This window comes from Rhamphochromis sp. 'chilingali' (genome assembly GCF_963969265.1).
Source record: "Rhamphochromis sp. 'chilingali' genome assembly, chromosome: 21".
NCBI classification, from domain to species: domain Eukaryota; kingdom Metazoa; phylum Chordata; class Actinopteri; order Cichliformes; family Cichlidae; genus Rhamphochromis; species Rhamphochromis sp. 'chilingali'.
The window spans coordinates 7,945,649-7,961,938 of NC_137949.1; the positions used below are offsets into that span (position 1 = coordinate 7,945,649).

The window sequence follows — 16,290 nt, forward strand, 5'->3', positions numbered from 1 at the left end:
TATGACCATGATTCTGGTGAGAATAAACAGACGAACTGACAATGGCATGAAGAAAACAAAAGGCTTAAATACAGACATGAGGTGATCAGGGGAAGTGGCGACACATGGGGGAAAACAGCTGACAGACATAAACCTAATGACAGGACCAGGAGAGGAAAGCTAAATACAATGAACAAAGAACACATGACATTGTCAGAATAAAACAGGAAATGACAACACAACTTAACAGACCTAATACGTGATGAAATAAATAGAAAACCCCAAAACATAGAAAACCCAGGAACAATAACTGCCTAAACTAAAGGCAAATAGGAAATAACACAAAACTAACAACATCTCAAAAAATGAGAACAATACAAAGAAAGCTCAAAGTGCTGGGTCGGAGACCCAGCCTGTGACAGGGACTTATTGTGAGTTTCTATTGTACACTAGGCTTGGAGGCAGCACTGAACCAACATGAATAAGTACAGCCAGTAAAGAGCAGTTGGTGATAAATGCAGCGTGACAGGCAGCCACAGAGGCCAAAAATCAACTACCTTTGGTGTCTGTGTCACTTGAGGATATATGGTTGCCCCCTCTGGGTTCTGTCACTGCTAATGTCTCACGTTCAGTTTCCACAAAGGCAAACGTGGAGGACGTGGCTTGGGCCAGGAGAGCCATTAAAAACGACCCGAAATCTTCCATCCGATACAAAGATGTCATTGAGGTTTGTCTCTGCACCTGCTGAAGTCATGGAAGAGGCGGCAGAAGGTCTTCCTCTGTGTCCGACTAAGCGACAACAGTCCACCACCTCCCAAAAACTAGCCGGACAAGTTTTTTTTCTCCTTTTTTTTCAAAAGGCAAACTGCTGCCATGCCAGATAAGTCAACAAATGAGGGCCAGTGAAACTTTGTTCATCGTGTGAGGGGCTTTTTGTGAGAGAGGCTGTGTGGAGAGAAGGGGGAAAGGGGGCTGGAGGGAGGCAGGATGGGGAGCTAGAATTAGGACCACATAAAGACGAGAGCCAGAAGGACGCGGTTGGGAGATGGTGGATTGGACCACCCTAAATGTACGGCTTCCTGGCTGCTGATGCACACTCAGGTGGCAGCAGCTAAAATACCTCTATCTACCCCCATTCGCCAGGTTCACAATGAGGAAACTGTTTCAGCAGGACAGGGGCTCTGCCTCTCAGACCACTGACAGAGAGAGATTAGAATAACAATGGCCCGGGTTAATGATGTTTGTGCCACTGAAGACACAAAGCCATTACTAAAAAAGCCATTAGGCCTCTGAGTCAAAGAGAATGAAAGGGGTGTTTTTTCCACACTGATTGCTTGCAGCGAATGTTAAACAGAATGGTGATCAACACACAGACCACCAGTCGCTCAGTGTCTCATTTTATGGCAGGTTCTCAGTATTTTTCTCTCAGCTATAGCTACTTTTTAACTTATGCAATAGTGGCTTGTTTCATGCATTAGCTGCACTTCCTTTCAGCCTTTTCACCTGACTTCTTTACTCAGTTCTACACATCATGTTGAGGCAGAAGGCAGAGCAGAGCTGGAGCTGGCAGAAGGGGGCAAAAAAAAGAAAAAACCAAAGGAGGGAGGAAAAGAGCAAAGAAAAAGAAGGCTTTGAAGAAGACCGAGCTCGCAAAGCTGTATTTTAAAGTTGGATGGCACATCAGAGGCATGAGCAGCTAGAGTTCTGGGTTTTTTTTAAGGCCCATATATGCTCATAGTGCAGCATCCAAAAGGAGCATTCTCTTTAAAGCCGGGCTGAGTGAGACCAAACATTCACCGCCGTGCTCCGAGGCTTAATTATCGTTTGGATCACAAACAGAAAGCTGGTTTCAGAGTTGCAGAAGATGAACAGAAGATGGCTGTTTCTGAAAATAATTAGACGCGACATGATTCCAGCTGTTATTTACATTTATATTACAGGCTGACACTATCATTTAGAGCGACATGGAGCAACAGTAGAATCAGTTTCATTTCCTGTGCTTCCTTTGTCCTTGAATGTTCTGTTTAATAGAGATGTGATTGGAAAAGAAATGAAAGTTGGACTGAAGGAAGTGCTTAGTGATGCCTTGTTATGGACCGCATTTGGCCTTAACATTTTGAAAATTAGTTTGTCTCTGTCTTTTTTTTTTAAAATTACCAACATAACAAGCTCCAAATACAGAATTTAAATAAATTGAGTATCTGGAAAGACTAATCACCACCATCAACCTTTTGCCAATTAAAATCAGATCATCGTGATTCAGGTGACTTTATACTGTAACATGCTAGTTTGTTTCAATAGTACTCTTAAAATGAGTAAAATTCACATCGAATATCAGAAATGGTTTCCTTTTGTGGCTTAACCAGGAATATTAAGCCTATAACGACATCCAAAACACTACGCAGATCTGGACCAGCGCATCACTGAGCTCTTGAACAGTCTGAGGTGTAGCCTGGTGGGACTGGATCGATCTAACACTGTTGGACTTAGGTCAGGCGAGCATGGAGGCCAGTGTCAATTCCTTCATTCTGCATACTCTTGCTACATGATGCCGGGCATTGTCGCAACCAGGAGGAACCCATACCCACTGCACCATCACAGGGTCTGACTTGATCAGAGATATTCCCATTAGTGGCCTGCTGGAGGTAATTTTGTAGCTCTGGCAGTTCCTCCTTGCACAAAGGAGCAGATACTGGCCCCCAAAGATGGGTTAAGGACCTTCTATTTGCCCTACGTGCTCCTAGAGTAACTGCAAGCAACTTTTATACTTTATATTTCTATAGGTTTGCTTTAGTAAATTAAAGAAATTTGAATAATGACTCATTAGAACAGGCTGTGAAGAAAGATATGTACTTAATTTAGGGTAAACATTGTTTTTTGTCACAACCTTAGTTACAGGGACTGCTACTTCCATGACCATTACATGGAAAAACATTTAGAAAGAGTAAAAAAAAAACAATTCATTTAGATTTTTTAAAATGTACAGCAACTTTCAAACAGGTCAGCAGTGAGATAAACGTAAAGCACTTGGTGGTCTGCAATTTAAGCAGTCATTGTTGGGCAATATGAGGGTCAAACCAAACAATAAATGCACCAGATAGTCTATCTAAAATATTTATGTCTGAAGTCCCATGTTTCTAACATTACACTAAATCCACATCTCAAGTAAATAAGACAATTTCAGGGAAGAATCTCAGCAGGAGACATAACAAATAGCTGAGTTGGGTAGAAACTAGAGCTGGGCGGTGAATGGGGTTTGTGATTAAATATATGCAAAAGCAAAAAGAAACAATTAGAATGCCTATTTTTGAAAATGATGAAGTGTGACATATGCTCAGCCCTCATCTAAATGCTGACTGCCTTCCCCCAGTGCTGGTTTGGAGGGGTGACTGAAGAGAGAGAGGAACTGAGGAAATGCCTGTGGCCGAGCCTCTTATTTTTCCATGGCAGCGTTATAAACATATAGTGCAATAACATCTCCTGTATGTGCCCTCTCAGCCCACAGAACTGTGGCCGGCCTCCTAAAAGCAGCACTATGTTATTACCGCCCACTATGAATGCTTTCTGTGTCTATGTGTATACGTGTTGTTATCGGTTGGCCTTCACATGTAAGTCTGTCCATGTGTTTGGCACAAAGAGGAATGCAACATACACTTAATGTGTGCAAATGTTTATTTCCACAGGCTTCCTGCGTAAATGATCCTGCTCAGCCTAACACAGGTAGATTTATGGGGCCTGATACATGGGTATAAATATGCCACAGAAATAGACTGTAGCTAAATGGTGGAGATTGTGCAGTCACTGAATGGGCCCGACTGTCTCTGAAACAGGAGTAAATAAGTCTTGCATCCACAGATTCGCGGCTCAGCCTCCCCCACAAACCAGCAGCGGTAAAGCTGTAAAGTCTGACGGGTTTACCTGTTTATGTGAGGATTTTATTGATTATATACAGTACAACTATTCTGTGATGGGAGGAAAAAATGACGACCACACATTAATCATTCGTTAACTGTATAATTCCCCAAGAGTGTGGTTTATCCATTCATTTTCCATGTTTAGCCCCTATTATTACAGTAAAGGATTATAAGTCACTGCCATTCATCATCAGACCACCTACAAATGTTACATGCTATGACAACTTCATCTTTGGGAAGTAAAGAAATTCTCAAGCTCTAAACTTCATCTTTACGTGCTAAGGTTTCCATCTCTAAGTGGTAAAACGGGTCACTTGTCCAATATCTTCTTACTCCCAGGTTGTTACATTGTAATAACCCACCAGCTTCACATTGTGTATCGGTTTGGCACAATTTTTTTTTACAAGTTTAACAGTTCCCGGGTGTCTGAAACAGATGCAATGGGAACCTGGGTAACAACGCCTTGGGATGTATAACCATTTTGAACAAAGTAATAAAGAGAAATACTGTATATCAAAGATGCACATAGCTTCCTGGTCTATAAAATCAAGCCAATGTAGAAGTGCCTTTAAGTTCATGGGGGAAAAGATCATAAATGTAAAGACTGCATGTTGCAAACTTTAGGATATTAGTTTAAATATCTGCCTCCTTAGATTTTGTGCCTTGAGAAAGGAACTACCAGAAATGCATATGCAACAGCATCAATTTCCACCTCTTACAAGCAGTCTTGCCTCTGCACTCTTAGCAAATCTGGCCCTTATATGTTTATGTCACATAATTTAATGTGTGAGGCTAAACCCAAGGGATGAACAAGTTGAAAGGCATAGTCAATAAGGAGACCAAACTCTTGTCTGGTTCCCTTCTTGTTGGATGTTGTCTGATCGCATCCATTAATCCAACCGCCTCCTAATGCAGACTTCTGACACTGGACATCCACGTTAAAAGAATAACCCTTGGGTAGATTTGAGATTCCCATATGTTAACTCACTGCAGGACTGTATTAGGTGGCCTTAGTTTTGGCTTGGTGGAAAAATAAACCTGCACATGTGTAAGTTATATTCTTTCTTTAACATAACATGTTTTGCTTTGACTTACCGGCAAAAGCAAAAAACCAGAGCAAGCTAAAAGCAGACTATCATGGTTTCATGCCTTTTTCTGTTTTGAACAGGTAGCCAAGAACAGTCAGCGTATTTTTCAGCTACGTATGATCGGGTCCCCATCATGCATTTTCAAAATATATTTAATATGTTAGTTTTTAAAACCTCAGCACCATGAGTGTGATTTTTTGTCCCTATTGTTTTACTAATTCGAACTCCATCCATCCATCTATTTCCATTTATCTGGGGCTGGGTCACAGGGACAGCAGCCTAAGGGGAGAAGGCCTGCCAGTCTGATATGCCTGGAACTCCTCTCCCAGGAGGCATCCTTGTCAGATCCCCGAACCACCTCGACTGACTCCTTTCAATGTGGAGGAGCAGCGGCTCTAATCTGAGCCCCTTCCTGATGGCTGAACCCGTCACCCTATCTCTCAGCCTAATTCGAACTCTTACATTCAAACTGCTAAACACAATAAACACTCCAGTATGAACAACAACTAAAAAAATCAATTTTCTGGCAATTGTTTCATCATTCTCGCTTTACAGGATTGATGACAAAGAAATAGCAATGTGTTTTTGAGTTATCACTTCTCTATAAGTTGCATCCTCGCCTCAGTTTGAAAATGACACTTGACTCTGGTTTATTTATTGGTTAAATTTAGCAGTTTGCTGACAGCAGTGTACACAAACTCTCAACTTGTCATGAGAAAACAAGATAGACAACAGAGCGACAAAAAAGAATAATCTTGTCTGGTCTCATTCCTGTTTTTGCCTTTTGTCTGTAATTACATGTGTGTTAAATATGAAATGTAGCATTAAAATGCCATCCTTTCAGCTGTTTGTGAAATGTGTCTGTCTTTGAGTGCAACCTCTTTCAGTATTGCTAAAACAAGCCGATGTAAAATGTATTATTCAGACGCGATTCTGAGCAAGCGCCATGGTTCTGTGCTGTAATAACTCGCATACTGTACATGATATCAGCATGGAAGTTGTGAACTATTGATGCTTTCTCTCGTCTTTGAACATTTCTTTAATGATTTAAAAACGAAATACTTTGACGCCGTGTTGTGAAGCTGCAAAAGCCGGGCACAGCAGAACACCATCTGCCCATTTTTTTGCATCCTTCATCCTGTTATGTTGTTCTATTACCATCCTTATCCCAGTTTGTATCATACACCCACAGACACAGTGAATATATGGAGATATTTGAATAAAAGTAATACAAACCAGACATATTGGTAGCAATGCAGCAACCTAATGATCCCTCTTCTGTTGTTGGGAGCTTAAAATTTTGTCCTCTTTGCTTCATTTCCTTAATTTTTTTGTGCTATATGGGGAGCCAAAGTTAAATTAGTTTCAGAAATGATAATATACTCAGTAACGGATGACAAATAGGCGTTCACGTGACCACAGTTATGCCGCAGATCCACATTTTCTGCTTTCCATCTTTTGGGTTCTTTAGTTCAGAAAGCAAAAGCACCACTCGTGAAGCCAAGATGCTGTGTGTTCACAGAAAGCTTTCTTCTTTAAAAAACTCTGCTGACAGAAGCTTCAGAGCCAGCGAGTCTTCCCTTTTCCACAATCTCAGATTCTCATACATACATTTGAGTTTGTGAAACAGTTTTGGCGACGTGTGATGAGCCCAGGGATTATTGTCATAGCCAACCCCGATATTATAGAATTACAGTCAGACAGAGCGACTCCTGGTGCTGCGCGGACAATTACTCTGCGGCCTGGATCCCAGTGGAAAAGCTGCATTAGAGAAAAACCTCCGTCTCAGATGCAGAAAAAACAGGGAAGTGTTGGCAAATAATGTGTCAATACCAACCAAAGTAATCACAGCGGGGCTCAGAAGGGGTCTGACTCCACTTTATTAGAAAGTTCCTCTCCAAGAAGAAATGTAACACTTATGGGATTCCAGAAAAATGCAGACAGGCTCCGGTTAAAGAAACATTTATGTCAAATGTTTTGTTTTAACATCATGAGGCAGGGTATCTTGGATATAATTAGTCTTAAGCTGGACACTTGATTGGAAGAATTGTTGATGTGGAAAGCATGCTCTATGTGCTTCAAAGACAGAAGAAGTCATTAAAGTTCACATGGAATGATTTTTCCATGTAGGTCACAGTTTTAAAGAGTTCATCAGCTCTTTAGAGCTTTCATTTAAAGACATTTACAGCAGTATGACTCTCTTCTGTGGGTGCCACATACTCTGTGCTGTGGCTTCAGTCTCTACATTGAGCAATGTGCTGCCTCCATCTAGTGGTGAGTATGATATCCTAGAGAAAACTCTAAACAGTCAAGGAAAAGGTTATTTTTTTTATCTTTGCCATAGAAAAATGGCATCTCAAGGTGGCAGTGTGGCTCCACAAGTGATTCTTCTCTCAACGATTTGAGCCAGTCGCAGAAAGAAAGGGACCAGGACTGCAGAAACAAACAGTGATCTTGCTGTGGTCTTTAAATTTTTTACTTTGCTATCCGTGTTTGCAGAGCTGATTCAAAAAAATACCCAAAAAAACAGCAAAAACAATTCACATTATTAGCATTATTATATTTCTTATTCAGACACCCACTGAATAAGAACTACTGAGACTCAGTGGGTGGCGAGTATTCAGGAACACACAGCCAGTGGTTGCCTGGGGTTCATCAACCCTCTGGGCCTGTGTGACTGGGGCTTAAAGACAACTTGACAACTTGGCAAAATTTTTTAACAAAAAAAATCTATATGATGGTGACACAGCCTATTAAATAACAAACAACATATCAACGTTACTAATAGGTTTATATAATTAAAATCTTTTACCACATCAGCCTACTCTGTACGGGGTTATTTAGGATTATTTGGTACTTTAATGTTGCATTTGTATTTGTACAACTATGTTATGTTTTGTTGTGTGTATATATATATATATATATATATATATATATATATATATATATATATATATATATATATATATATATATATATATATATATATATATATATATATATATATATGTAATTATACAACAAATATAACAGGAAAAATTTACTTTTCTATTGAGTTTGTTACCAATAAAACTGAAACAATGTAGAGAAAAAATCTATTGTCACTGATTATCATTGCCTTTGTTTAAACAGAGTAGCTATAAAGTCACGCAGGCCTACTAAGCCCACTTTAATAATAAAAGAAATGCATGAGCTAATACATAAATGGCTTAAAAAGTTGTAAAATTTTAAAAACATTTAAAAAAAAAAACCCACACACGCAGCCCAGTCTCAGTTAAAGTTTGTTTCAGTACCACACCATTATCTTTCCCAGCTTCAGCTACATATAACCCGCAGACCTGCAAACAACGTCATGACGACAACATCCTCTAAGAAATAACAGCTAAAATCATTCCCATGTACAAATTGGGGGGGGGGGGGGGGGGGGGGGGGTTATGTGTTTTTTGGGGGGTCGAGGGTGTTAAGTGTAATGTGCTGTTGGAGATGGAGAGCACACACACATGCACACACACACACTTATGTAGAGGTATACATAAAACAATGAAATAAAGAGGTGAAAAAGACAATATTCTTTATTATTTTCTGTTTAATTTAGTTTACTTAATATTTCGTTTGACTGTAATAATAGTTTAAAAACATTTAAAATGATTACAAACATTATTTAGCATCACCTTAAAAAAAGTATTCCCAGTGTGTTCAGAAGAGGAAAATTATTACTTAAAGCCAGTAATATGTAGATAATGATGTTTATGCTTGTGTCCAAATAATAATTACACCCCAGAAACGATCTTCATGATAAGCCACAATTGGCGAGGTGAGGAGGGGGGGTCTTATTTAGATGATATCTTTATGTTCACACTACATTTCAGTTTGGTGTGTTTTAGTTTAGCAGACAGTTGGTAGGTGGAGCTCTCTCATCAGTCAAGTTGTGAACACTTGTTGGACTTAATCCTCCTCAAGCACCACAAAAGCTGCCATCTCATTATCCTCAAAGCAGCTCCCACTGTGTTTTTTTATCATTGTGGCCCCTCATGTCCTCCTGCTACATGTTTCATATATACGGCGCACCTCGGTGTTCAATATTGTAAACACAAATTTCTACTTTAAGCTCATCTTTCATGACATGTTATCTAAACTCATCGAACATCTCTTTTTTTTCCCCTTCTGGAAGGTATCAAAACTTTCCCATGGCTGTGGAATACTTATGGTGAAGTTTGGAAAAACTGTGTGAAAACATGTATAAGGTTGTTTTGATTGACGGTCCGAAGCCAGGGCATGCATAAGCATTCATAAAGTAAAAGTCCTTTCAGAATAGTTTGGTTTACTGCTATTTTTAATAGAAAAAGGTTTGTAATTCTTGATGTAGTGACTAATATATCAAATTATAATAAAACAAACAAAATCTCTTAATGACTCAGAGAAATGTAATTTGTGTATGGCAGTGTCACTATAGAGAAAAACTTTTTTGTTTTTAAAATACTGAATGAAGTCGACCTTTAACTTTCACAGAGGGATTTGAAGCAATAGCAGCAAAAGTAACAAGACTAGGGGTTTAATCCATTTATTAACACCCAAAAAACAAGATTTAAAGTCCTATAAACTCACAATCACACTGATTTTTTTTTTATTGTTATTTATTAATCTCCAGGTTCAAAATATACTGATCTTTTATTTTGAAAAATGAAAGAAATTTCATCAACTTAAAAAAAAAACAGAGGAAATGCTTTGACTAAAAGACAAAACAAATAACCGAATGTTCTCCAGACACCTTAATTACCCACAAAACCAACTTTAAAAACTCTTCAAACAAACAGATTTGTTATTTCTTGCCTATGGGCAATAATGTTTGTGCCGCCGAGCAATTTTCGCTTGAGACTTCTTGACAGTTCACAATATTAATAGGTGCAGTTTAATTGCAGCTTTTACGAGGCACATGAACAATAACAGGAAGTCCTCTTTGGGAAGTGTTATTCTTCAAGCTTCACAAATCATATTAACTGGAGTATATGAAAATTTTAGAGCATCATTTTCTTACATACTAGGATCTAATTCATGAATTTCACATCAGATGAGTGAATAAAAGTTAGACAGGAACAGTTAATTTAGAGATAAACGGTGAAGCATCACAAAAACCTTAATAAAATAAAGCAAAGAGCGCTATGAGAATGCATATCGAAAGTAGTGTTATTTATTAAAATGACTTACTGAGTTTTTTCCCCTCTGAATATATATTCACATTGTGGGTGCTCAAATCACTGCTCCTCACAGGGATCTCTTTATTGTAAAAAAAAACAGTATGACAGGGTCAAGGACAGAGTCATAAACATGTATTTACATATATTTAATCTATGTATATGTGGTACATATACATAGTACACACAGTTTGTGTGTCTGTGCCTTTGCTTCCATTTCCATCAGAACCACACTGAAGTGCTTAAATCTGGGTTTAAGGGTTAAGGTTTGTTTTATTTTGATGAGGATCCTTGAGTCAAAGTTCACCATGTTCTGTGTTTTAAAAAAAATAAACACCATGTCAGTATGTAGGAGTAAATGTACAAAATAAATTTAGGATATTGGAAATAAGGTTTTTACAGATACAATACTAGTGCTACTGCTCACACCAAGGAGCTGCTGTACTTGAAGGATTTAATCCACTGCAGTTCCTTTAATCTACTTGAGGTTTTCATCTCATTTCCCGGAAGATCAAACATTAAATATTAGTCCTGCATGATTTGCTTCATCAAAATATTAAGAGTTTTGGTGTGTGGATACTCCCATTGTCTTATGAGCTATGAGATACTGAAATTCACTGATTTGAAAAGCAAACTATCTTTCAGTAACACTGCTTTTTTTAAAATAAATAAATAAAATAAATAAATCCAAGTAAAAACACATAGAAAACATAATGACTACCATCCTTTAACCACACACTTGCTTTGGCACTTCAGCATGGCTAAGGGATACTTTTTTCAAGTACCTGAAAAGAGTCTCATTGATTGGAGATGAAGAGAGGTTTAATAGTCCCCATGACTGCATATTCAGCTAATGGATACTACAAAACACTTTATTCATTTCCTGCATTTATAATGACTAATTGTTAGACTTTTGTTAATTAAAATCACTTAAAACCAATCATCTCATTCAGGGGATGTCTCTAACTGCACAGCTGCCCATTATGTGGATTGCTGAGTGGTTACAGGTAGCGTGGCAGAAATCTGGATGGCTGCGGGTGATGGGTTTGCCTGCCCAAAGATCTGCTGTCAGCTCTCGGTATTTACAATCCAACCAAAATAACGTTTACAGTACTTAATATTAGTGAAGGAAGGGGGGAAAGGGACATTCGGTGGCTTGAAAAAAGTAAATTCTAGTGCAGGTCTAAGTGAGCAGGCCAGGAAATCCCATCTAAAAGCGATTATTACAGTCTGAGCCACGTTCGCTGTTTGTTGACTGAGGCTAAATGATCACAGCTTCCACCCCTCGGAGAAAATCTGAACCCAGCGGGTGTCTGTTGTGTCTCTCCGGGAGGTTTAAGGAGGGGAAACATTTTGAGAACCACTGACCCACTCTCTGATGAATGAGCTAGAGCGTGACCACACCCCCGTTTACTCACCGTGTGTGTTTATTGGCTGTTGGGAAAAGCGCTCGCATGTGGCTCCTGTCAAGGGTTTATACTATTAAAACTCCCCAAACTCCTCCATCCTCCCTGACACTTGTTGCTGCTGTGCGCGCACCACCGGGGAGAGGACACCTGAATCGCTTCAGCATTTCTTTTTAGGATTTCCCGCGGGGAGTGATGAACTCCATCGATCCTCAGTCCCATCACCAGCACCACCACACCTCCCCTACCGTCGGTTCTCTCCCACCCAAAGGCGCCCAGGAGGCCCCGGATATGGCGGCTGCTGTCTACTGCGACAACTTCAGCAGCATGTACCACCAGCCGAGCCTCCAAGGTGCGCAAAGGCCCGCTGGCTACGGCCTCGGGGACTACGCGTCGTCTCCAAATCCCTACCTGTGGCTCAACGGGCCGAGCGTCAACTCGTCCGCTTCATACCTGCACGGCAACAACCCGTCGTTCATCCCGCCCTCCTACGGCTCGCAGCGGCAGTTCATAACAAACTCACCTGGATTCGGCGGGCCCGACCTGGGCTGGTTGTCCATCGCCAGCCAGGAGGAGCTGCTGAAGTTGGTCCGTCCACCCTACTCCTACTCGGCGCTCATCGCCATGGCCATCCAGAATGCGCACGAGAAGAAGCTGACCCTGAGTCAGATTTACCAGTACGTGGCTGACAATTTCCCCTTCTATAAGAAGAGCAAAGCGGGCTGGCAGAACTCTATCCGGCACAACCTGTCTCTCAACGACTGTTTCAAAAAAGTGCCGAGGGACGAGGACGATCCAGGTACCGTGAACGCATCACAGAAAACGTTATTAGTACATCAAAAGTGTTGAGGCGTTTAATACATGGAGTTTACTCATCGGGAGGGCTCAGTGGTGATCAGTTAAATAGAAAATTTCGTTCAATCAATCAAAATTGAAACTTTTAAAAATTAATATGAATAGTTAAATAACTTCATTTTATAGTGCCTAAGCAGATATGTGCGTAAAACCCTGGTTGATGCTTTGTAAAGTGTTTTTTTTTTTTTTACTGCCAATAAGTCAATATGATCAGGTCAGGTATGTGCTTTTCATATTGCAATGGAAAACAAGTAGCACTACTTTATATATACAGACGGATAAATATGAGCAGACTATATACAATAATGTAGTACAGTTTATGTTCCTCTGCACTACCTTCAGTAGTCTATTGTAGTATTTTTAAAGCAGTGCTTGTATTGTACACTATGACTGGAATGTTGTTTTTCATTCTAACCTGTACTTCAGTCTAGACTAGAAAGACAGTCAGCTCAGGAAGAGGTGCCAAGAGAACTCCCAAGTGTCCAGTAGTGCAGATAATAGGAAACTAGGGATGGCAGTATAATACAGTACATTTTTACCTATTGGATCTTAGCTTCCGTGACACAGACATCTCTTATAGATCATTTCTTTTAAGGTTCATTCACATTGCTTTGATTTGTACTGTAAAGTTTGACGGGAAGCTTTAAAAAATGGCATCAGAAAGAAATTTAGGATTTTATTTAGTCAGACAAATTCTGATCAGGTAATGTTTCAATATTACAAAACTGAAGTAATTCAGCTGTGATGTGTCTCTCATTTCCACTTGCAGGGAAGGGGAACTACTGGACGTTGGATCCAAACTGTGAGAAGATGTTTGATAACGGAAATTTCCGCAGGAAAAGGAAAAGACGATCGGATCAGAGCAGCGCAGGAGGAGCAGCAGCAGCAGCTGTGGGTGCCACAAAGGTTGAGGATGGTAGGCCGACAGCGGCTGCCCCACTGAAACCCTCAGACAGTCCTCAGCTCCTGGGGCCTTCCTCCCCAGAGATGGAAGTGATGAGCGAGAACCACAAAACATCCGCATCTGCGTCCCCGCCTGGACTGGCCTCCTCTGCTCCTTGTTTTAATAACTTTTACAGCAATATGTCCACGCTCAGCTCGGGGGGCCCCAGCCGACAGGGGTCCCTTGGACTGGTGAACGAGCTCTCGAACAGGAACATAACCGCCCTGAGCCCATACCACCCCAACCACAGCGGGCAGGACACGGGGCCATCAGAGCACAGCGAGAGCTTGCATTTTAACCGTGGAGTGTACTACAACACGTTTGGCGGAGGGCAGAGCGGACAGTTCAACAGTCACTTCTATAACAGTTTCAGTGTCAACAGCTTGATCTATCCCAGGGAAGGCACTGAGCTATAGGACCTGCTTTAACCACAGCGTCACACTGTTGCAGGGACTTATTTTTGCTCTATGACTCAAACGCATGCTTGCATGCATTTATTTCTGCAGCGAGATCTAAGTACAGGCTGGGTTGCACTCCACCACATAAAAAAACACAACACTTCCTTCACCGATCAACATGCCAGACAGATTAAAGAACACGAAATATTTAACTTAATGTTAATTTAACTTTTAACATTAAAACGGTGGAAAGGTCAGCCTGAAAGTGTAACAAAAATGAAGCACTTCTCTTTTTTCTTCTTTTTCATGACTATATCAAAGCTCTCAGTGGTTTTAAAAAAAAAAAGGCTGCCACTGAAAACTGCATTTTTTGAAAAACTTTATTTTATTTTTTTTATTTGAATGTTACTTTTGCTTTTTAGATAAAACCGCTTAAGATGTAAACATGCATTTGCCAAGTGTGGCCCATTTTTCTCCGGAGCAGCCAAATTCTTCTATCAGATCACATAGTTGAGTCGCAGTCAATGCAAATCTGCCAAAGTTGCCTTCGTGAGACCGCCATTACCTCAAAACAACAATCACATGACATGAAAGTGCCCAATACTATGACAGGTTTCTTTGTATATTTAGACACATAATAACTGATTTCACAGACAAGTAAACTTAAACGTGAGCTTGCCTTATTTTTTTAATATCTCCATGTTGACTAAAACCGCAGCACTAAGGCTCATTTAAATACGCGTGTGCTTTATAAATATGTATTTTTGTAAATTATGAAAGTAGTTGGTGACTATTTATGCTATTTATGCAAATAGGCTTTTTTTTATCTACTGTTGTGTGAACATAGTTTGGTTAAAGCAGAATATTAGCTTTGCAAAACGCAGAAGAAATGCTCTCACTAAACCCCCAGATCTGTACACTAAAGCTATATCCTATACTATGGTTTCACTCAGGATTCAATGTGACAATCACTGAATGGCTTATGTATCTTCTGTTGCCTTTGTTTTTCTTTATACGTTATATTCAGCACATAAGCAGATTCATCTACCATCACAAATAAATGCTGTGTGCTATCTACTGTATTGTCATGCATCCTTTTAAACAGGGCATGAGGTGCATTCAGGTCTGCATTGTAATTTAAATGTATTCCCCATGAATTTACTTTAATTTAATAATCAGTTGTAAAGTCAAACAACTTGCATAAAAAAAAAATACTATGAACATTTTTTTTAGTATGTCATGTTCACCTATTATTTACATATTATTTTTATTGTGTGGGTCTTTTCAAGTTCCTTTTCCAGCTTTATAAATATTCTGCTTGTACTCAGAGTTTAACAAGAATCTATGGCTTGAGTGTAGTGGTTTAAAGTCAAGTTTACAGCACGACTCTTTTATTCTGTTTAGTCCATTTTTCTTACTTTCAGATCAGCGATTAGTGTTTGTCGGGTGGTTTTTGCTCTCAGAAGACAATTTTAGTACCAGGTAGTTTGCCTGCTTATACCGGGCCTCCTCCTGCCTCTATCTGCCACTGCTAATGATGTTCAATACGTAAAAAAAAATAAAATAAAATGACACCAAAACAAAAATTGTTCCTAAAATTAAGAAAAGTTCACACGGATGCTTTCACATTTCCTTAGAATTTGGGAAATTCCCCAGAAAGAACTATGCAGTTTTGTACTAATTATAAGGAAAAGTGAGACAACTTCAAACTTCCAGTGAAAGACCTCCAGTGAATTACTGACAAGGCTAAAGTGTCAGCTGATCTCCAGATTGCGATATTCATCTAGAGGAAATCAAAACGCGGAGAGTTAAGTTTCCAGTAAGGAGTTAAACGAAATGTTTCTCTGAGGAAAATTAATCCTCGAAACTTTCAACACGTACATTTCTGAAGTATGTTTTTTTTTCTATATTATTGTTCTGTCAATATTTCTGTACAGCATTACAAAGAGATTAAACTTGTACCCTCATGATACGAAAACATGCTTTGTTTTAAATTTACAGCCTGCTCTGTGTGCAACTTTTCCTTTCTCCTGTCACGTTTGCAACATTTACCACTTCAAAGGGAACAGCAGATTAATATTTTTGCGCCTACTTCTAATACTAAATATGCTCCACAGGCAGAGACGAGCTGTGCTCAGTTCTGACCAAAATTAAGAAAGAAAGTTCAAGGTTGGAGCCGGTCCAAAGACTCAGCAGTTTACAGACGACTTCATACAGAAAGAATACGTGAAACAATAGAGCCATTGTGCTCTGTCCTTTATGCCGGTCCCCATGTATCAATTAGGGACTCTCTGAAGAGAGGTGAAGATATCCCCCTTAAGTATCTCTTTGTCTCCATTCTCCAGCAGTGTTTGTCCCAAACTGAGAGGAGGCCATGTTCCTTTGTTCCTGCTAAGAAACGATGCATCGAGAAATTCCCTCTGCAAATATTTGCCACCCATTGTGCAGATTAGGGACAATGATGTGATGATTTATTTAGTTTTCACTGTTTATAATTCACACCATGCATGTGTCC

General features: G+C 39.7%; 1 protein-coding gene across 1 annotated transcript; it reads left to right on the forward strand.

The window, feature by feature from the left end:
• Nucleotides 1-11,610: 11,610 nt before the first annotated feature.
• Nucleotides 11,611-15,750, forward strand: foxi2 (forkhead box I2). Its single transcript, XM_080871302.1, has 2 exons — nucleotides 11,611-12,378; nucleotides 13,204-15,750. Exons 1-2 carry the CDS (start codon nucleotides 11,775-11,777, stop codon nucleotides 13,791-13,793), a joined length of 1,194 nt encoding a protein of 397 aa, XP_080727428.1. The 5' UTR covers nucleotides 11,611-11,774; the 3' UTR covers nucleotides 13,794-15,750.
• Nucleotides 15,751-16,290: the final 540 nt, after the last annotated feature.